The sequence below is a fragment of the Aplidium turbinatum genome, chromosome 3, assembly GCF_918807975.1.
Source record: "Aplidium turbinatum chromosome 3, kaAplTurb1.1, whole genome shotgun sequence".
NCBI classification, from domain to species: domain Eukaryota; kingdom Metazoa; phylum Chordata; class Ascidiacea; order Aplousobranchia; family Polyclinidae; genus Aplidium; species Aplidium turbinatum.
Window position 1 is genome coordinate 2540209 of NC_137474.1, and position 22206 is coordinate 2562414.

The window sequence follows — 22206 nt, forward strand, 5'->3', positions numbered from 1 at the left end:
ACTGCGTTTCTGCGCGCAATGCTTTTGGAGATACAGCAGAATGAATATGGACAAATTTGGAAAATTTTAAGCAAAAAAGTTTACGTAATTTACAGTCTTTTTGATCGAAAATTTTTTACATTGTTTTGCTTAAAACACCTTTTTACGTTGGACGTATGGATACGACCTTGGTCATCATGGCAAAAATCCCAAGAGGTGTTACGTCCGTGGTCGCGAAAGAATTAAACTAGACACTGAGATCTGTCGGTATAATGTCATGCATTTGATTAATTGTATTGAAAATAATATATGCTAACAAGCTTGTATTTTGACAGAAGCTGAAGTCTGATTGCAAATTTTACACTAGCTAACAGATTATATAGTTCCGTAAATGCATGACGGACTTTATTTTTTTCATTGAATCATATATCTTATAATTTATCTTAGCGATAAAAGGAAGAATTTATTTGAATGATACCAGTAGTTTTTTTCATGTTGGAACATATGTCAACGTTAAATTAACGATAAGTGATATAATTCGAGTGAAACATCATGAAAAAATTACGAAACTGTTGCACAAAAATTTCTTTATAATATAATTTGTTTTCGATTAAAGCTAAAACAGCACACAGACTGTCTGAACTAAAATAATAAACATTGCAGCCAGAATTAAGTGACTCAAACTGACACATTATAAGGAAGTAACTTTAAACATTACGTGGCACTTCACATATGAATTTTACTGTTTCTCTCGTAATGCTGAGTGCAGTGATATCAGTTTTACGCTAGAAACACCCAATTCAACTTTTATGGCAAAAGTGTTTTAGCTTGTACCATGGCCAGGGGCTCCGAGAGGGGGGGAGTCGGGCAACTTTCCCCCCTAGCATAACACTGTAAAGGAAAAACGAGTAGTTTTTTGTTTTGTCACTTTTGAAGGGTCCCATTTTTGCTACTAGGCCTACAATAAAAATGTACCAATTTACAAATAAACAAATTTTTGAATGAAATGCGTAGTTCCAGGTATTTTTCGATTAGGCTAATGTAGGTGCTATTTCAAATCAAGAACAAATCATTCTCGTATTAATAAGGAAAGTTATGTTAAACTGCTTAAAGACATAAGATCTGATTAAGCTTACTGCTTCTGTATCACTGAACCGTTTCTGTTGTTTTAACTTGAAAACTGGTGCTGCTTTTGCTAATCGTGTAGCCTGCTATTTTTGCTTGACCAACTTAACCTTGACTTCAAAAACTGCGTTGACCAAGTAGCCTATATGATAATGGATCCAACATGTCTGGAAGGGGAAAGATGTTCATGCAAGATTAAAAATAGTAAAACCTTCCTGCCTCTTTTCTGCTTATAGATGTCACTGTGAAAATCTAGTTAGAGTTCATGGTGTGCAGTTGGGACTTGTGGAACAAATTTAGACAAGTTGTAGCCCACAATAATGACATTTTGAATGAGTTGGTACTTTTAAAAGAAATCTAGACAGCAAACTTGAGCTGCAAACCGGAACGCACTATCTCACGATCTCTACTAAAAAAAATCATTTATTGCAACTTTCGAAACAATTTTCTAAAATATTTTCGTTGCTTTGAGAAATTTTTATTAAACCGGTAGGCCTATCTCGAACGGATGCAAGTTGAAAACGTGGTTTTAGCACATAGAAATTTGTAAAGAATTGTTTACGCACCACCATGACTCAAAACCTATCGAACAGCCTATGCATAACCTATTATGCATCAAATCAGACTATGCAAAGCCTTTATTATTTGATGTTGTGATCCGTAACTTTGCATTGCAAAAGGTCCGAAATGGATTAAATGCTTTGCTGAGCTATTTTCATTGCCTGTAGGCCTATTGTGTGCATACAATTTTTTCTCTATCTAAGTTATGCTAAAGTTACCAGCTACAACAATTTTGATTCGCGTCTGAATGGAACCAATTATAGCCTACTGGCACGAAAGTTTGTCATAGGAACGAGACCATTATCAACGACCCAACAACGGCTCTTCCAGGATTCCACATAACAATAGGTAGCAGTTAACAGGATCATCAGTAAGCACGCTCGCACTTCCCAAACACTACATAGGTGGGGTACTCTCAGTAGCTCTGGACTGCGAATCCAACATTCAGGACGTCGATCACCTGATCAAGGATCGCCCAGCCACCAAAATCAGTGGCGGATATGGAGCAGTAGGCTACATGCATGTGGCAACATTTTTAAACACTGGTTGAAGCGCCAGCAGCACCGCATATGAGATGTGTACACCATACGATTCTTGGCCTACAAGTTTTTCTAGTTAAAATAGTGAACAACAATGGCAATTTTGTCGCAAGTGTACTCGAGTGACCTTTGTTGATTTCATATAGAAAGATGTTTTTTCATATCGAAATGTTTATTAAAATCGAAACTTTAAAGGAATTCAATTTCACGCTGAAGAAAGTAGCCAAGTTCGGCTTAAGACACATGATGCAACGCATGATACAAATTCGTTGCTTTTATTTTTGCTGAAAATTGTTTTTTTAGCCCATTTTTCGTATTGTTTCCCGACTAGTCCTGATTTCTCTCGGAGGCCCTGACTGTCTTAACAACAATTTTTTTTCTTAAAGTGGCTTTCTCTAAAAGCTTTTATGATTAGTCAACAATTTTCATAGCTGTATTTACACCTTTGACATCCAATTACAAGTTCTAAGGTTAATTTTTTTCTTCATTTTTCTAACTCAAGTTTTATGAAAACCAGCTTTGTTTACATTGATTCAACCTACGTAGACGTTGAAAGAATGTTCATAAATTGTTTGTTCAGCAGTTAACTACTGTAGCTTGATTTTAACTAAGCATGAGATGTGTGCACTTATTCAAACGCTTTCTAACCCTTCAATAAAGCGTTGGGAAGAGCAGCTGCAGGTGGTTTAGAAAATGAATATTGTGTTTAGGGTAAATGGTCCCCGGTCGACTGAAATCAAGATACCCATTCGTGCCAGCCGCTCAACTTCTGCTAAACAAAGTAGACAAACAACATATCTCTGCGGCTAATTGGGCAGACAATAAATAGAATTCTGAAAGGAAGTCAAGCACCACCAGACTCCACTCATTCATCCTCGATGCTGACACCCGCCCCATCGGCCTGACGCTGTCAAGACTGGCGTGGATGCGCCTCAACTGTCTTTGTCCCTCGCAAGACTTGCGTGGGTCAGGCTTAACCGCCTATGAACCGGCGTCGGTCGCTTTCGCTCAGACATGTGCAGATGGGGCCTGGCTCCCTCATCGGGATGCGAGTGTGGCGCCACAGACCAGACAGTAGATCATATCGTCCATGACTGCCCAATCCATCAACCACCACATGGAACGCTTGGACTGAAGGCCCTGGATGACGAGACTGTCGAGTGGCTGATGACATCATGCCCAAACATATAGTCCGAAAGAACAGCTTATACGACGAAGAAGAAGAACTGTCTTTGCACGGGTGTCGGACTTTTCCACTCAATCATGCACCAATGGGTTATGGCCGGTTTCTCCTCTTGTGACTGTGGTAGGGAGGAACATACCGCAGACCACATCAGCAACGACTGCAACATCTTTAGCCCGCGTAATGGAGTGGGAGGTCTGCGTGTCTTGGATGATGAAACCAAAAACTGACTGCTCTTTAGCAGTCTTTCAGTGTAATCCGGGAACATCGTGAATCTGAGGTGGTAAAAGGATGGACCCTCGGCCCCAGATGCTCATACGACGACGACAAACGTGGGAATTCAATTACAAGGTGGCCATCCTCTCGTTGAACTACAGAGTAAGCCACCAAGAATGTCAACACCCGTTCTTGTGTGCGGAAGCGGAAACCTGAGACAAGCGTTGTTAACGAAAGCAATTAATATTTATTATATCATTGATTAACGCTTTGCAGTCATCGCATGACTGTTGCAGATTGTATCCGCCTTCAATATTTTGCCTTCGCTTGGAATTGTACTGAGTGTAAAGCAAGAAACTTTTCCTTGTTAGTGAAATGTGCGTAGTGACAGGCAAAAGCAATACCAAACCTAATATGGACGTTGAATATATAATATCAGATGACAAGACTCAAAAGTGCGGGGGAAGGAAAGCAACCCGTGATGAACACAACAAAAATAACTTTAGATTGGAAGTTAGATGTTTTGAAGTTGTCGCAAAGTGATTCTGGTTTGAAATTAAGCAATTTTAGTGCATAGTGGCCTTGCTTGTCTGCTAATGCTTCCAACATGCTTTAAATTTTGAAAACCAGTTCTTTTCAAAATCGTGTTTTTGTTGAAATGACACAAACAACTCTTACTTTGTGAAGAAATAATTAAATGTGTATACAGACAGTCGATTGTGATGTCTAATGGTCATCTATCCCGCATCAGTAAACCTATAAAAGAAACGAAATTCTCTCTACCGATATTTGAAAAGGAAAATGATGTGAGATAATAAAGGATTTAGACCGCATTAATAAAAACATTAAAGAGGTAAAGTTCATAACATAAACTACCGTGCAAACAAATTTTGCACTACTAATATTTTTTTTTTCATTGGCTACTCCGTCATGTAGGCTGCGATAAAACCTTTTCAATGAATTGCTACATTGACAAGTGGCAAGAATCCTGCATGACGCTCGGAAGGGTGCCAGTTCGACACCACCCAAAGGCATGCGGCTGTGTCTGGCAAGAGATCATTAAAATTGACTTTCTTGCTCCCATATCTGCTTAATATAAATTTTCTATCACTCAAAATACTGTAGGTCTAAAAATACTAAAAAAGAATTATGCAATCGTATAGTAAAACTTTTAGGCAATCTGGTGTTAATAGGAAATCTGTCGTTTGATACACCAGAAACAGCTTCCAACTTATTTTATCAATACGATATTGATCAATGTTCTTTATACAGCTGCTGGCTACTTTATGGTGAAGAAAGATTCTAGCAAAAAAACATTGTAAGACGTCAGTTATTATTTTAAGAAATGTTGTTGTAAAACGTACATTCTTAAAATGTGTGTTTCTGCATAGCGATGGAATCCGTCGCAAATACGCGTCGCTCTCATCGTTTGTAAGGACTTTTAGCTGCTAGAACTAGCAGAGTCAAACCACTGTTGGTAGACCAAGCATTACAACTAGTTATCTGATTTTGCCCAACCTTCCCTTCAAACATTCAGTAATAACGTAACAAATGTGGCCAGTAGCATCCCTTCTTTACGCTTATCTTCATGGAGCAAACTTACAGTTACGCAACCGGCTAAAATGGATTGCCGATGATGAAATTAAACATGCAAACATTTGAATGCTTGCGGTATTGAAATAGGCTGTTGGTTTAAAAAGATTCAACGCATCAAGAATATTCAACGCATAGCCTACTTCCTTGATACGATGAGTAATATCACAAACAAGTTTTCGTTTGCTGATGGTGCATGACAGTCACGTTAAGACAATCGGCAATTTCACTGCAAGCATTGGGTTCATAGTTCAGAAAACTTAACAAAATGTTTCATTATCACATTTTTAGCATCGTTGATGCTTCATTATGCGATTTTGTAGTGCTTAATTGGTTGTACATAGGTCTACGTTTGTCACGTTCATCAGTCAGCACATACATCCTGTCTGTGCAGGGCCGGCGCAAGACTATCTCCCACCCTAGTCAAGCTGCAACTTTTGGCTGAACAATTTCCTGCAATAAGTGAACAAGAAAAGTTGTGAATTCTTTCTTTTTTTAACACAAAGTATTTTTGATTAAATCACTTCACTCTAGTTCTAGTAAGTACCAGATCAAAATTAAAGGCCAGTAAAAAACTTCTGTTACTTTACAGCTTAACTGAGTGCTGTCTACGTCTCCGTTTGATTAGCCTAGTGTTTTGCAGAAATCTGCAACAGCTTCAAGTCTCTTGCGACTGCTTTTATTAAAACTGTAAATATCATCCGAGCGGCATCGATATACATCAAAAATTACTGTAAGATTTTATAGTAGCCTATCTTAAAGCATCACTGCGACTTTTTTGTTTTGTGTCTCAGTATAGGCGTACAATTTGTGCAACAACATTCAAAACACAAAGCATCTTTATTCAAAGAAAAAGGAAATTGAAAAAAGGTTGCTAAACTGCAAAAATAGAAAAGTTCCGCACTTCCTTAACCCTTTGCTTTTCAACGTTTTTTTGGAAGTTAACTGCTCAAGGGGGGGCCGTTTTTGGATCAAATTCAATCAGCTGTTACGAGTTATCCGCTGATGCTATTTCAACAGAAGTTGCACTGGTGTGAAAGCAAATCATTGGTCTATAAGTTTGAAAACTCATTATTTTAAAATTTTATATGTTAAACTTGATATTTCAATTTTTGCAAAGGTACCCAAAAACGACAATTTTGATTTAACTTGCCGCCTTTAATTAACCGTGCTAATCCGATTTCATGCAAACTTCTAAATAACAAAGAGCTCGATCGAACGCACGAAGTGTGTGTGCGGTGTGCCGAATCATTGCATTGATTAGAATTTACGACTTGCGAGCAAATCTTATTGTAAGCTACTCACTGATTCTAAAATAGTTACAATCAGAGTAATATTGTTACACGAATTTGAAAAAAACAAAACTGCGTTTGTTGTCTTACATTTTTATCCTAAACTAATGCATTCCGAAACTCGTGGCTAGCTTCTAGTTTTATGGAACCAAATTTCTCATAAGTAACACCTTAGCCTGCTTGAATAGCTGTTTACATCTTCGTTTGTGTATTTTAGGTCAACAATTGAGTTTGTAGAATGAATATTTTTAGTAGAGAGAAGACAATTGAACAAGTTGTTGAAATAATCTGAAATTTCTAAGTTCAAATTAGGTGCTTTTGAAATTGTGAATTTGTGTCAAGTCGCAACACAAATATCATGCAGGCTACATCATAAGTCATTTCGCTTACGGGTGTTTATAAACATGACTCATAAATTACATCCACAAAAAATACAGCATTTACATCAACAAAGCTAAGTTCGAAGCTCACTGTTTATTGAAGATTGTGTCAATCAATTTGAAAATACATTTTTAGTCAGCCAGCGTCGAAATAATGCAACAGCGAATTGAGGAACATGCGTAAACAAAGGAAATGTGAAATAACCCACAGTCAGCAAATCTACATAAATTTAATGTTTACAAATGTTGAATCAATGTAAAAGGACTGGATTGCTGACTGGGTCCTTATTGTTTGAAGCACTAAAAATACGCGTAAAAGCGACAACGTCAGCAAGGCAGTGATTATGTTTCTGGCCAAAAAAAAACATTTTACTGAGATACAATAAACATAATCATTTTGTGCCAGATTGTGAGAAGACTTCCTAGATTCTTTCCAACCATTTGCATGATTGCAAATTATTTTCTATAACTTTACATTGCTAAAAAATGGCTTCTTTGTTGAAACAACGTGGCTACAATTCTATAAAAAATTCTTAGGCCTACTACATTGAAGTAATGAAATTTTTTTTGTGATTTTGCTGATGACGTTTTACAATATCCGAGAAGTAAAAAATAATAATGATGAATTATTTTACAAAACCGTGGTTTGCAAGTGCTTCACAAAAAATTGTTGGGGGAAAATTTACTATTAGACGTAAAACGTTTGTAAAAGAAAATTGTCGGTTTACGTATTTATAATGTTTATTGCGCTGTTATCGAATTATAAACTGCCTGTAGGCTATTGTCTACCTTTGTGGTTGCCGGCCAGCTTAGAGCAGCATGCAAACTAAGCGTTTATGTTATTTGCATCGTGTTATGATTCTTGAAAATTTCCCACAAGGTCTTTATTTTTATCGTGATATTTTGTGCCTCTTCTGTCCTAAACTTGAAGTTATTGTGCAGCACTATCCACATCGGTTTTTAGACTCAGTCTTCATTGAAAATCTTTTGTGTGGTGCATCATTTCAAGTAGTGTCTTCCCCTAAACTGTTACACAAATCGCCCAGAACCAGGTTGATTATTATGTATCTTACAGCAGTTGAGAGCCCGTTATTGTATGTGTGGAATTATTACTGTAGATGTCTGACTAAATTCATGCCAAAGTCGAGCAAATTCTGCTTTCGGGATCCTTGCCGTTATTTACTGTATTTTTTGTTGATAAGTTTAGGCAGCATTTTTCCAAGATAAATGAAGACATCGGTATTGTTCGTCACTTAGATTTAGTTTTCTCAGCATTATTTATTCATTCTTTGATCCACTAGTTTGTCCCACTTTTGGTATAATCGGATCGTTTATAAATGGCGGGTCTTCACAATAGCCGGCCTCTTATACATTGGCGCAACGTATTCAGATGTTGAATCAATGATGAAGAAAGCTGATTTGTTGTTTGTCTTATGTGACGCCTAAATTTATGCCTCGTCTACAGTACAAAATATTTTGTAATGTACATTGTGTACATTGTACATTTTGTTTGTAGGTCTACATTACAAAATATTTTGTAATGTAGATGAGGCATTATCATCTTTATTTTGCGCTCTTTGGAACAAAACACAGTGCACTGTGAAACAAAAATACAGGACATAACAACAAGTAGGCGACATAAAGCAGTGAAGGGACGCCATCGAGTTAGCTGCTACGTGTAAATGGAGCCTATCTCATAATTTTGAGTGTATCTCACAGTTACTGTTTGCAAAAACGCTATTTCTCTGGCTTCTCCCAAAAGCATTTGCAGTGATACATTTCCTCAATTGCAAGTTTTGTCAATGAGAGCATTTCCATAGAACGTTTATTTCGAAACCAGGTTTTCGTGTCTTTATCCAAGAGAAGATTTCTTATTGTAACGTTTTTTATTCGTCAATGAATATTATCTGCTTGAAACAACTGTTTTGAATAGTTTGTGGCCTCCATAGCCTACTATTTTGATCGTGGATTGCTATTCTTCTTTGTAGAGCTGATAACGCAAAAAAGCTTGCTTTTATTGCTCCTAATTAACAGCTTTGCGATCACTGGCTTTTCTTTGTAGCATAAGAAATAACGCGCTTTGTATTATTGAGGTCAAACCAAACAAAAGAAAGCAAGAGGATGCTTCTCTCTGCTCGCGCATATCGATACACGAAGCAATTATGAGCTTATGGCTTGTCATCGCAATGTAATCCATTTCACGCTTTGCTGGAAGTTAGCTAGAAATAGCAAAAATTCACCAAAATCTTGAATTTACAAGAAAACTACACAACTTTTAGCATCAAATTTAATATCATCAGATCCGCCTGGCAATTTTAGGAAAAGTCAAGAAAAACCAAGTGCATGGCGTTACTGTGCTTCAAATAATTAAAGAAAATATGAGGGGGGGGCCAAATCTGGCCTCCCTTTGAGGAGCAAAGTGTTAAAGGCTGCATCTTAAATGACTGCCTAGTTTGCCTTAGGCTATAGTATTAGTATAGATGCGCCGGCCCTGCGTAAGCTACATGAAAATGAAACTGTGGAATACTTACTTTTATAATTTGAATAAGCCATGCGCAATTCAACCCACAGACTGCGTAGTCGCGCGATAAAAGTATCAGACTCAAGTTTGCAAGGTGGTCGATCCAATTCCCATTGTCCGCATTCACCCTGGTCTTGGCAAAACACTTTATCAAATGCTTGACGAGGAATGCAAAATTTTTGTTGTCTTGCGGCAACTGTCAACCTTGTAACAAGTGTCAGCCTTGTGACAGGTCAAATCTTTTCGAGTTGCAACGTTTTCAACCCACTTGGTGTCGCTATTTGTTAAGTGCGCTACCCAGTGGCACATTTCTTACACAACATTCTATAGTATTATTTTATTGTATATTTGTAACATTTTATGCTCACAAATAACTTTTTGTTCTATTTTTGTTCATTGAATCAATTATTATTTCGGTATATCTCCGCATTCATTTTAATTGTACTGTACAAACCATGGAGTAATTTCCACCACCAGCGGCAAGACTCTTCCTTTACCGTTCAATCTGCAAATTGAAAGTTAACTCTGCTATTTTTATGTAATATCTCAACAAGAATAAATTAATTAGAACTGTTTTGAAACTTTTCAATAAACATGATGTAAATCTTTATCTTTTCAAATGATTTATTTTATTGTAGGTATGCCGTTAACAAGTGAATAAAAAAATAACAGTTAACCTCTCAAGTACATGTAGCTCCCACACAGAGTGAAATTTACATGCCTTTTGACTCTTTTTTATTTCTTTAAAAGTAATGTCTAAAAAGACTTACTTGATGAAAAGACTTAGATGTACTTGAGAGGTTAACTGTTATTTTTTTATTCACTTGTTGATTCATTCATATCAGTTTGTATCCTCTGTGGATCCTTCTCTGGTATCATGGGCCAATCCTATAGATGTTTGCTGGTACACCCCTTCATTTTCTTTGAATTTTTATACTTTTATGTACCGCTTGTATCTAATTTCTTGTATTTTAGATCCATCTCAGATGATTGTTATGTCCTAGCTCAGTTGCAAATTCTTGTCTTTTTTTCTAGTTTTTACTTTTAACAAATTCCAGTCATTCCTTAGCACAAATTCTCTCAAAAAAATCACACCTTCCAATAGGCTGTAAAATTACTCAAGTTTCAAATCATCACCTCAACCAACACTTCAAGACAACTTTCCACCTTCACTTTACTACGCTGAAGAGACCGGAAGATCGAAACACTGGCCTTTGTCCGTAGTTACTTTTCTTAATGTCTTTTTAGACATTCTTTTTGGGTCAATAATGTCTTTTTAGACATTACTTTTAAAGAAATAAAAAAGAGTCAAAAGGCATGTAAATTTCACTCTGTGTGGAGCTACATGTACTTGAGAGGTTAACTGTTATTTTTTTATTCACTTGTTGATTCATTCATATCAGTTTGTATCCTCTGTGGATCCTTCTCTGGTATCATGGGCCAATCCTATAGATGTTTGCTGGTACACCCCTTCATTTTCTTTGAATTTTTATGCCGTTAACAATTTGGAAAAAAAATATTGTACTGTACTAGTTATAATAAGTCATATAATTTTATCATTTCAATGACTAGGAAAAGTTGATGAAATCATACAAGATTTAAAACATAAAAATTTAGGTTGATAAGAAACATGTCTGTACGCTTAACAGAACAGCCAGAAAATTTAAACTATGGTACTGGTAGTCTTAATTAAAAAGAGCAATTTTCCATATTCTTTTCACGTGTACCTAGAAACCTAGAAAATGCTTCACTTGAACTTTTACAACTAGCACAAAATCAGTTGCAACTTGCACAGACGAATTGTTTACGCGCTACATGAATGCATTGAGCGATATAACTGGTGACAAAGAAAACGAATAAAGCTCTGTGTGAGTGATGAACGATTTCACTTCCTCCACAAGAAGGCGTCAATTAAAAAGGAAACAGGCGCCGAAGTTTGTTACATTGCTACAATCTCTTCAACTGTGCTATAATTGTTATAATTGTTCAAGTCACAGTACGCTTTCTTTCGAAAACTAGAATGCAAAGTTTTGAATAATAACTAGTTACAATTGTTGATGACTAAAACCACGATTAAGAAAATGTCTCTTACATGCAAATAAGGTATGGACAGCCTACTGCTTTTTTGCATTCATCAAATTTTGGCATTCGCACAACAAGGTCAATTAATTGCAAATACTAAGTAATTTTCGTTATTCAACAATTCTTTTGTTATGGATCATTTTTATATATTTCATTTACAAACAGTTTGCAATGTTGCTATGCTGTTTACGATTAGGCTGGCTTTTAGATAAGCTGGATGATTTTAACACTACTACGACACTGCGGTACTTGCTATGGGAAGAGTGTGTTGAACCAAAGTGCTGCCATAATATTTCTAAAATTGAATTTTAAATACATTTTTTTTAAGGTGTAAGCTTCACATACACAATACACTGCCTGTGATGGTTGGTGTTGCCTCGTGTTTTGTAAATCAATTAATCAATGATAAGAAATTTTATGCAAGCAAAATTTTTACTGGATAAATAGTTGCATTATAATAGGCTACAATTTTTCTTATTCGATCACAATCATCCATTTGTTTATGAAACAATATTGCCAAACAAGAACGACAAGATGACGAGCAACGCCATCAAAGGTTGTTTCATATTAAGTAGCTTTTCTGCGCCCCCTGGGATCATTTCTCGTTGACTTTGAAGGATCGTTTCCACTGATTGGTCGTTGCAATTGTCAGTTTTGCAACAAGCTCTTTTACAATCCCTGAATGAAACGAAACACTTGCGTTAGCTCAAAACACAAATCAATCCAATGTTTTTTCCTGAGCAATTAAGCGTCATGTGATTCTGCCTCCCCTCTGCCTTGCCGTTTCATTCTTGTGGTGTTACTTTCAATAACATTTGAGGTCATTTTCAAGGTCAAAATACAGTAGTATATTTTAATATCAAATTACTGAATTTCGATCATTTTTGCCCATTTTTGCTACCATTGAACTCGCCATCCTCAAAGACCCTAATAAGGATTCCAAGATTGTGTCTCCAGCTTTTCTAGAAGTTATTTTTGCCCAGGACTCTAGTTAATCCTTCAGACTCAAGTTACAAACCCCCAAATCGTAACATTCCAGTCCTTATCTAAAAGAGTTTATGGTTGAACCTGTAACCTACGGTACCTTTTTTTCAAGTAATACGTTTATGCGTAGAAAAGGTTAAATTTACAAAATTATGATGGCTTGATAAATGGATAATGCAATTGCTTTAGAATAAGTTTAGAATAGTTGTTTATGGGCAAGTTTTGGGCCACTGCTTGTGTAAAATAATAATTCATCCAAAACGTTTGAAAAACATTTGGCAGCACTTTTGCATACCCTATTTTTCTCTTGTTTGGTGGTTGCACATCCCGTACTTCATATTAAAAAACTTACCGAATTGTATATACATCTGCAAAGCCGGTAGCTGGAAGTCTAGTCTCAAACAGGTCTTCGATTAGAAATGGGACTAAAGAGTCGCAATCAGTCATGCATACTGTATCATTCACACAAAGTGCAAATGTAATGTCAGCTGCAAAACAATAAACATTGAAAGGTTTTTGTTGTCATATAGAGATGTAACTGTATCATTCATATGGCTACCAACAGTGGTGGAAATATACAGGTTTGCACACAGGCTACATAACGCCAAAAATGTACAAGAACGTACTTCACGCAGCTTGCAACAAGACTTTGTTTTGATGCAGCAACCTGTTCGCTTTCTCATTTTAAAACACTGTTTGTGAGAACTGACTAAACCCCATCAAATAAATATGTTTAAATAGGTTAAACAATAAATACTATAAATCAAGCAGTGCTAAGTACATCTATAGTACCGGTAATATAATTAATACTTTCTAAAACCTCTACAACTTGCTTCACCCTATAAAGGGGATCACTAGAAGTTCTTATTCAAATAGAACCTAATTAAATAAGGACCTTCTAATGATCCCCTTTTAGAGTGAAACAGGCTGTAGAGGTTTTAGAAAGTAATAACTATATTTGATGTTTAAATAGGTTTATATTTTGGCAAACATCTCGCTTACTTTAAAAGCTCAGTTACTTTTGTCAGATCAAGTCGGTAATCAAATTAAAGTAGAACGCACATTTTACTTTACCTGACACTCCGCTGGTAGTTCCAAGTGTAGTCTCAACACGTAAGCAATTTTGTGGTTTGTTGTTACTGGGACACTGAACACTTTTTCTTGTGTCCATTGGAGAACTTCCTGGAGGTGTGATGGTTACTGTGCCGGTAGAACAAGCCAAGTTTTGTGACTTGATGCAAACCACCAAGAAACACCAAATGGCTGCTTGTAGAAGAAATTTCATTTTAGTTAGATTACAAAACAATCTGAAAATGAATAGTTCAATTTTAATTTTAGCATGAGGCTGGTAGGTCAGCTTGGTACAAACCTAGTGCTAGGAACCAGGGCCGTTGAAAGGATATTTTAAGTCTAGTACTAAAAAGATGGCGCAGCGGATAAGGCGCTCGCTTTCCAATCATGCAATCCTGGTTCGACTCCCGGCTTAAGCTGGTTGTTGACAAACACCGCTCACCTCTACCCAGGGTGTAATAAATTGGGTGGACGTAGTTGCTGAAGTAAAGGCGGCCGAGAGAAAGGAACTGGCCACCATACTCTCGTTAGTGCCGAAGGCTTAGTATAATTAGAACCATATCTTCTCGTTCCACGATGCTTGGATCAAGTATGGGACTCACCTTTATCTTTACTAATGAGATGCGAATACTAATAATAATAAGTACTAATAAGATCCTATTTAAGAAAAAATCATGATGTCCAAAAAATACTCAATTCAAGTCAATAGAGATTCTAAATAGTTGTATATCTTTTCGCAATTTGCATCCGTCCCGCAGCTGTTAATCTCACAGCAATCCGGCCCTCAGAGAAAAAAGTTTGGTGACCCCTGGGTTAAGCCATGGAATGACAGCATGACACGGTTGGTTGGTTAACACTTTGAGCTTGATCGTTTAGTTCCATTTTCCTTGCATTAAGTTGATAAGAGCGCGGTTTTATTTTGATTAGCTGAAAATTATTGTTAAACAAACCAAAAATTTTAGCAAAACCTTAAATTAGATTAGAACTACAGGACAAACAATGTAAAAATCAATCTACCATCTACCTATTCAAGTATGGTTGACAACTTTGTACAAACGTATTTATGTGCAGAAGAGGAAAACTTGGTGTTTATGTATCAAATCTTTTTGAAAGTACGTGACCGGAAGACCGCAAAATACTTTGCAGTCGTGGTGGTCGTGGTGTGACTACTGCGGGGAATACCTGCTTTCGATACTTTGCTTTTGCTTCGAATAGTTCAGAATGTAGCAAGAAACTTTCTTGTTTGTGAGATGCAAAAAGCACTATCAAACCTAATATGGACGTTTTTTTGGATGTACATCACATGACAAAATTCAAAAGTGCTTGGGAAAGTAACTCGTGAACAAAATTAACTTTTGATTGGAAGTTAGATGCTTTAAAGTTGTCGCTACGTGATGTAGGTTTGAAATTAATCACGGTGATGAACTGTTTTATTTTGATCAACAACGCAAGAGTACAAAATAATTGACACGACGAGAAGAACACAATAAGCATAGCCAGGTCAGAGACTGTAAAGAACCGGCCTGCCACGCCCTGCGGAGGCGGAGAGCGGCGTGATTATGGAATGGCGATGCACCCGGAAGGGAAGTCCACCAGCTTAGATCGCGGGGGCCAGGCTGGGGAGTCTAGGTACCTCTGGAAGGAAAGTGTGGATCGAAAATTTTGTGCGACTCGTCCACAAAATTTAGAATGGCGGAACGGGCCAAGGAGACGGGCTTAGCTTTCCGCAAACGCAAAAATGTCAGCTCACAAAAAGGGCCGAGCGCCCGTCGTGTGGGTGTGGGGTGACTGATACCGGCAGAAGTTTTAAAGCCGGGCAGCGCCCACGCCTCCATCATAGTCTTGGGAGCATTGTGAAAGAAACATTTTTATCAATGCCCCCTCCCCCCCCCCCCCCCTTTTACACTTCAATAGTTGAGAGATATCCTTCCTAGAAACCAACCACTTAATTGTTCCTAAAAAAAAAACGTTTTAAAAATGGCTTAGTTGCTTAGTTGTTTTAGAGTAGGTTCGAAATTACACCCGGTAGCTACTGGGCTCGTCTTCTTTCAACAGCCCTTATCGTAATTGTAAGCCAGCTTGTCCTGTACGTGGAAATGTAGAGTGTACAAATACTTTGATAAGTTTCACCTCAAAAAAGCTTTGCTCGGCACTTGTCAGAGATACTGGCAACGTCAGTAGAATTCTCAAAGCATGGAGGCATTTGGTCTAGTCAGTGGTGGCTCATATATAGAAACTGCAGATATGCAGCACCCCCTGCACATTTTTTTTTATTAATTTCACGTTTTTTTCTCATTTTTTTTGTACATCCTATCGCTTAGAAGTTTCATAACTTCTGGATTTTAAAAAGCATTATGATTTGTTAAGTTTTAAATTTGGAAGCTCTGAACTGCAAGCTCTGCAGTTGAAATCTTATAACAGAAAAACGTTGAGGAATTGTGACGTCATATTTTGGCTGGGGTTGCTTTAAAATCCCACAGCCACAATTCCGAATTGCAAATTCTGCAGTTGCTGGTCAGGCTAGCTACTGTTGCAAGTATACTTCATCGTTTTCAAGCACGATTGTTAGGTGGCTACGACTGATGCTGTTACATGGTTGGACTAATGTTATCATTATTGTTCTCACTTAATTAAATTTAACCTAGGTTCATTGTTAACTTACGATAATAAGTTAAGGCCAAAGGTCTAAGGGTGTAACTAAATAAAAAAATACCACTAAAATAATGCAAAATTTTATGGGGGGCATTTGCCCACAGACCCCCTTAGCTTGGCATCGCGCCTTTGGCGCTCGCTCTTTCACGTATACCTCCTGTTGCAGCACTCCCTGATATAAACACCACGAGCCGCCACTGAGTCTAGTTATTGTGTAAAGTTTTTGTTGCACAAAAAAACGACAGCACATCTTCAGATGTCACAGATTTTGAGAATTTCATAACTATTTCTGTTACTTCACAGCCTGATTGCTGTCTACGTCTCTGCTTGATAACAAAAATTGCAACAGTTTTAAATCTCTTACGACTGCTATTAGTAAAACTGTAACATCATCCGAGCGACATGCATATACATTAAAATTACTGTAAGATTGCTGTAAGATTTTTTAGTAGCCTATCTTAATGGCTTCAAAGCATTACTGCAACATTTTGTTTTGTGTCTCAGTATAGGCGTACAATTTGTGCGACAACATTCAAAACACCAACACATTTTCATTCTAACAAAAAAAAAATACAAAAACGATTGCTAAAATGCAAAAAAGAAAAGTTCTGCACCGCCTTGAAGGCTGCACCCTAAATGACTGCCTAGTTTGCCTTATAGATGCGCCGGCCCTGCGTAGGTTACATGAAAATGCGACTGTAGAATGTCTAGATTTATAATTTGAATTTATGTGAAATTGAATAAGCCATGCGCAATTCAACCCACAGACTGCGTAGTCGCGCGATGAAAGTATCAGACTCAAGTTTGCGAGGTGGTCGATTCGATTCCCATTGTCCGCATTCACCCTGGTCTTAGCAAAACACTTTATCAAATGCTTGAGGAACACAATGTTAAATTTGCGATTTTTTTTGTAAAATCAGAAGAAGAGAAATTAATTAGAGCTGTTTTGAAACTTGTCAATAAACATGATGTAGATTTTTATCTTTTCAAATGATTTATTTTATTGTAGGTTTGTCGTTAACAATTTGGGAAACAATAGTGTAGCCTACTGTACTTGTTATAATAAGCCAAATTCTATCATTTCAATGACTAGGAAATGTTGATGAAATCATGCAAGAGTTAAAATATAAAAATTTAGGGTGATAAGGACATGTCTCTACGCGCATCAGAACTATCACAAAATTTCAACCATGGCAGTGTTTAACGTATTAAAGAGCATTATTTTCCATATTTTTTCAAGTGCTCCTGGAAACCAAGAAAATGCTTCACTTGAATTTTTACAACAAGCACAAAATCAGTTGCAACTTGCACAGACACATTGTTCACGTGCTACATGAATGCTTTGAGCGATATAACTGGTGACAAAAAAACAAAGAAAGCTTTTTGTGAGTGATGAACAGTTTCACTTCCTCCACCAGGGGTCGATTGAGTGGGAGTCACAGGCGTCGAAGTATGATACATTGCTACAATCTCATCCACTGTGCGATTGTTACAATTGTCCACGTCACAACATGCTTTCTTGCAGAAACTAGATGCAAAGTTTTGAATAATAACTAGTTACAATTATTGTTGACTAAAACCACGATTAAGAAAATGTCTCTAACATACAAATAAGGTAGCGGCGTACTGTTATTTTGCATTCATCAAATGTTAACATTTGCACAACAAGTCAATTGCAAAATACTGAGTAATTTTCGTTATTCAACAATTCATTCTTTTGTGATGGATCATTTTTATATATTTCATTTACTAACAGTTTGCAATTGTTGCTGCTGTTTGCGATTAGCCTGGATTTTAAATAATCTGGATGATTTTGACACCACTACGACACTACGGTACTTGCCAAGGGAAGAGTGTGTTGAACCAAAATGCTGCCCCATAATATTTCTAAAATTGAATTTTTTTTATTTTTTTAATTACATTTTTTTAAGATATAGTCTTCACAGACACAACACACTGCCTATGACGATTGGTGTTGCCTCGTGTTTTGTAAATCAATTAATCAATGATAAGAAATTTTATGCAAGCAAAACTTTTACTCGACAAATAGTTGTATTGTAATACAATTTTTTTTGTTAGATAACAATCATCCATTTGTTTACGAAACAATATTGCCAAACACGAACGACAAGATGATGAACAACGCCATCAAAGATTGCTTCATATTAAGTAGCTTTTCTGCCCCCCCTGGGGTCATTCCTTGTTGACTTTGAAGGATCGTTTTCACAGATTGGTCGTTGCAATTGTCAGTGTTGCAGCAAGCTCGTTTACAATCCCTGAATGAAACGAAACACTTGCGTTAGCTAAGGCTATTGTCTTTTTTTTGTTGTAGGCTACAATACATTCTTTTCGAATGCTGTTACCTACAAACTAATTCATAGGACTATTAACTGATAAAAAAAAACTTCCGGTTGTAAAAGCTAATTCAACTGTTTTTGACAATGTGTGCATAATATTAGAGCAAAGGTTCTCAACCGGAGCACATGTACTCCAGAGTTTCGTGAAAGAAATTGTAGGGAGTGTGGGCATGTTTCCCGTATTATCATTTCAACAACTTTTCTTGCTAGACCAACCTTCACTTTAATATGACTGAAAAGTGTTTTTTCTGAAACACTTGCAATTACTGATTTTGTTGTGAAGCAAGGCCGACTTTATCTGTTATATTTAACGTATGAAGTGATGCTTAAAACAGTTAAAAGATAAATTTTGTGCTGTGTATGTTGTATGGTATAGGCTATAGTGAGCACTTAACTCTAATTGTTTCAAGGATAGTTTACCCCCACGCCACGCTAGTACACTTTCATGAATGTGATACAAAGCTAAAGAACAATTTTAGAATAACTTTCTCAGAGCATAGTTGTTCGAGCTTAGCTTCAATGGAAGAAGTCTCATATTTGTAAAATATCAACATGCTACTTCACAAATGTTACAAACGACTTGTTTTAACCTGATGCTGCGGGTTCGCTGTGGTGATAGCGTTTCGGAGCGCAGTTCCCTAGTCATGTACTGTGACAAATAGTGTTGGAGTCAATTGAAACTTATACAACAACGACACTGTCACAATCAATATGCGAAGCCACACAGTATGCTACATTATGTGCCTTGACCAAGAGGACTGTTTTAATTGTATAATGCTCACGAAATGTTATCATCGGTTACTGTCCTGTAGTGACCTTTGATTGCGAAATCCTTATGAAGCAGTGTAATTGTAGAAGATTCTAAATACGTGCAAGACTAGAAGGTTCTCCAACTAGATCGAACGATTTGTCAGGTAGTAGTTTATTATGACGTCACAAATATGTTTACCGGTAGTTAACTTGACCAGAACAAAAAGTTCGTATGACGTAACATTACCGTACCTTCCGGAAGTTACTGATCAAAACAAACCGGCTGTAAATGGTGGCGTAAATTGCGTAATTAATTTTTATAGAAAGGATATTATTGAGATGATTATTGATTGAGAGTTGAATTGAAGTAGAAGTTATTGAATATAAGTGGATGAAAGTTGGTGCTATTAGAAGTTGTGATCGAGATTAGAGTTGTATGAGAAGCAGCTGTGAGTGAAGTACGTTAAAGTCGATTATAAGAGTTACAGGTGTTTATTGCTATTCACAGTTACTTTGATTATTTGTTGAGAGTGCTGAGCCATTAGTTAAGTCCTTCAAGAATTATCATTTATCATTTACAAGTAGAACTAATCGACGATTTGTTTTACTGTTTTACGTTGATATCTCAATAAATTCCCGGTCATTTGAACCCAATGAAATGTAGTCCAAAAACAACCTCTCATACGAAAGAAGCAGATGAATCTCAATAAACTACGTCATTAATCTTTCCCAAGTCTCTTTCCTGGTAAGAGGTGGAAAGAACTGTGACAGACACACTGACTTCATTCGTCACAGCACATGACTAGAGAACTGTGTTCCGAAAGCTATCCCAAACCGCTATACCACAACAAACCTGCAGCATCAGAGCTAAAACAAGTCATTTGTATCTACATTTGTTAATTAAACAACGATCATGCTGCTAAAAGCGAAACTCAATTCATTGCATCAACATGTTAATTCCATATCAGTTTTTGTCGTATTCAATCGCATGACCTTCACTTGAAGATGCAGATGAAGTGGACAGAAAGGCAAGAAAGCTAATCTTCATGTCCACTTAGAGACATGTCTTTGACTGGTGTCGAACAGGAGTCGTTTCGATTCCCGTACCACTTGGCTGTACAGCCGAGGTATAAAAATAATAAAAGCGCATCAAATTTAATTCTCTCATAAATCGTGAAGTGCCGACTTAAAGAGACATGGTATTTTATAGTGAGTGGCCTGACAAATTCCAATACTGCCAGTTTTATTTCACAACTTTTATGTGTAATTTTTGTCATAGCTTCATCTACACGGTAGTCAACAAATTTCCTAATTTTTGAACAAGTTTAGTTCTATATGAAGTTGCAACTTTGGATAAAAGTAGTTTTGCCATTCTGCAAACAGATGATAAATGATGCAGCAAATAGTTTGAATGATATTATTGCAACAAAACAATAAATTATGATGAAACATTTTCGGTTAGACTTCTATACATTATAACAACCGAGGACCTACAGTATTGTGGGTATTTCTTTTGTATGTTATGCAATAACCAACATCTATTTGTTACGTTTTATCAAAAGGTTCATAAAATTATGGGATGACTAACTAGGCTATGGTATCTAACAAGTAAGAGGTAAACTTAAAGTTTAGATAAAATATTTTAGACATTTTTAAAGTAGTGCTCGCCCAAACCTTGCCCGTTTAAAACTAACCTGAAGTTTAAATTAACACAAAATTGATTTAATACATATTGTGAATACTAAACAAAGTGAAACTGTTCACCAGGCATTTGATCAATAGAGTGACTTGCGTTCTTCTGGTGACTATAGTTAATAAGTTAGTTAATAGGTTAGTTACTAGGTTACCCCCTGATGTTACGGATGATACCTAGCTATTTAATTCCGACGTCTCGTCAGTCAGCACGACTGACTTTATCAAGGGGTTTGAAACAGGTAAACACAACCTGTTCTGCAACAAATAGCACAACACAAAAACATACTGACGAAATGAATAAAGTAGCAAGAATTAGAGGTAAAAACGCAACAAGGTTACCGACTCAGTTTAATTGATAACGCAGTCAATGCCTAAAAACAGTAGGCTACTATAAGTAGTGATTCTTGCCATAGCATTTCATCTAACTAATTTGTCTGTTGGATTTGAAATGAATTCAAAAGATTTGAAATTTAGATAGATATGGAATTCATAAACACAGAATCTATTTTTCTTTTTTTTGATCTCTAAATGGATGTGTAACATATATGGATAGCTATAGAGCAAATAAATCAATATCAGAAAAGTCCGACCAGCGGCGATCTTTATCCGTTTATGCGAAGTTGACCTTGGCACACCTCGCAAAGTCGCTACGTGCTGTACATTACGTCTCGCACTCCAGAGTTAATTACAAGACGTTTTGAAGTCAGAAACAACACTGCATTTTTTTGTGCAGTCCTACTATTTCACTGTGAAAATGAGTGCTGTCACAATTAAAAGGTTTGCAATAACAATTTTCTCTTTTGCTTCTATGTTCTACTTTTTCTTGCCATACTGGTTAATACAGTGCTACAGTATATTGCAAGTTTGCAACATAACACAAGGCTGAATAGATGAGTGAAGGAAGTTAGTTTAGGAAACATGTTGAATTGTTGATGAATATTTCTATCATTAATTTTTTCAAAACTGTATTTGAGTCATCGTCTATGTCATGACGATGACGATGACTCGTCCAGCTAACTCACAAGCCCAGGCAGTTTAGAATATGTGCCAATACCCATTGCCAGACTAATCATAGCAAACTATAGGCAAAGGCCTACTTTAATATTTATAACTTCATAATTTTTTTCCAAAGTGATTTTGGCTACTTTATAAGCGGTGAATCTCCCTACCTAAACTATGACTGTAGCCTAATGTGCAAATTTGCCAGATGCTGTAAAAATTACCAG

The 22206-nt window shown here is 36.7% G+C and overlaps 1 protein-coding gene across 1 annotated transcript; it reads right to left on the bottom strand.

Moving 5' to 3' along the window:
- Nucleotides 1-9744: 9744 nt before the first annotated feature.
- Nucleotides 9745-13757, bottom strand: LOC145766927 (uncharacterized). Its single transcript, XM_082578636.1, has 3 exons — nucleotides 13530-13757; nucleotides 12808-12943; nucleotides 9745-12149 (listed from the first exon to the last, which is right to left on the bottom strand). The coding sequence occupies exons 1-3, from the start codon at nucleotides 13738-13740 to the stop codon at nucleotides 11972-11974; spliced, it is 525 nt and encodes a 174-aa protein (XP_082434762.1). The 5' UTR covers nucleotides 13741-13757; the 3' UTR covers nucleotides 9745-11971.
- Nucleotides 13758-22206: the final 8449 nt, after the last annotated feature.

Coding starts and splice junctions, on each gene's coding strand:
- LOC145766927 (XM_082578636.1), bottom strand. CDS start 13,740: ATGAAATTTCTTCTACAAGCAGCCATTTGGTGTTTCTTGGTGGTTTGC. Junction 12,944..13,529: donor AACTACCAGCGGAGTGTCAG/GTAAAGTAAAAT, acceptor ATTGTTTTGCAG/CTGACATTACATTTGCACTT. Junction 12,150..12,807: donor GCAGATGTATATACAATTCG/GTAAGTTTTTTA, acceptor CGTTTCATTCAG/GGATTGTAAAAGAGCTTGTT.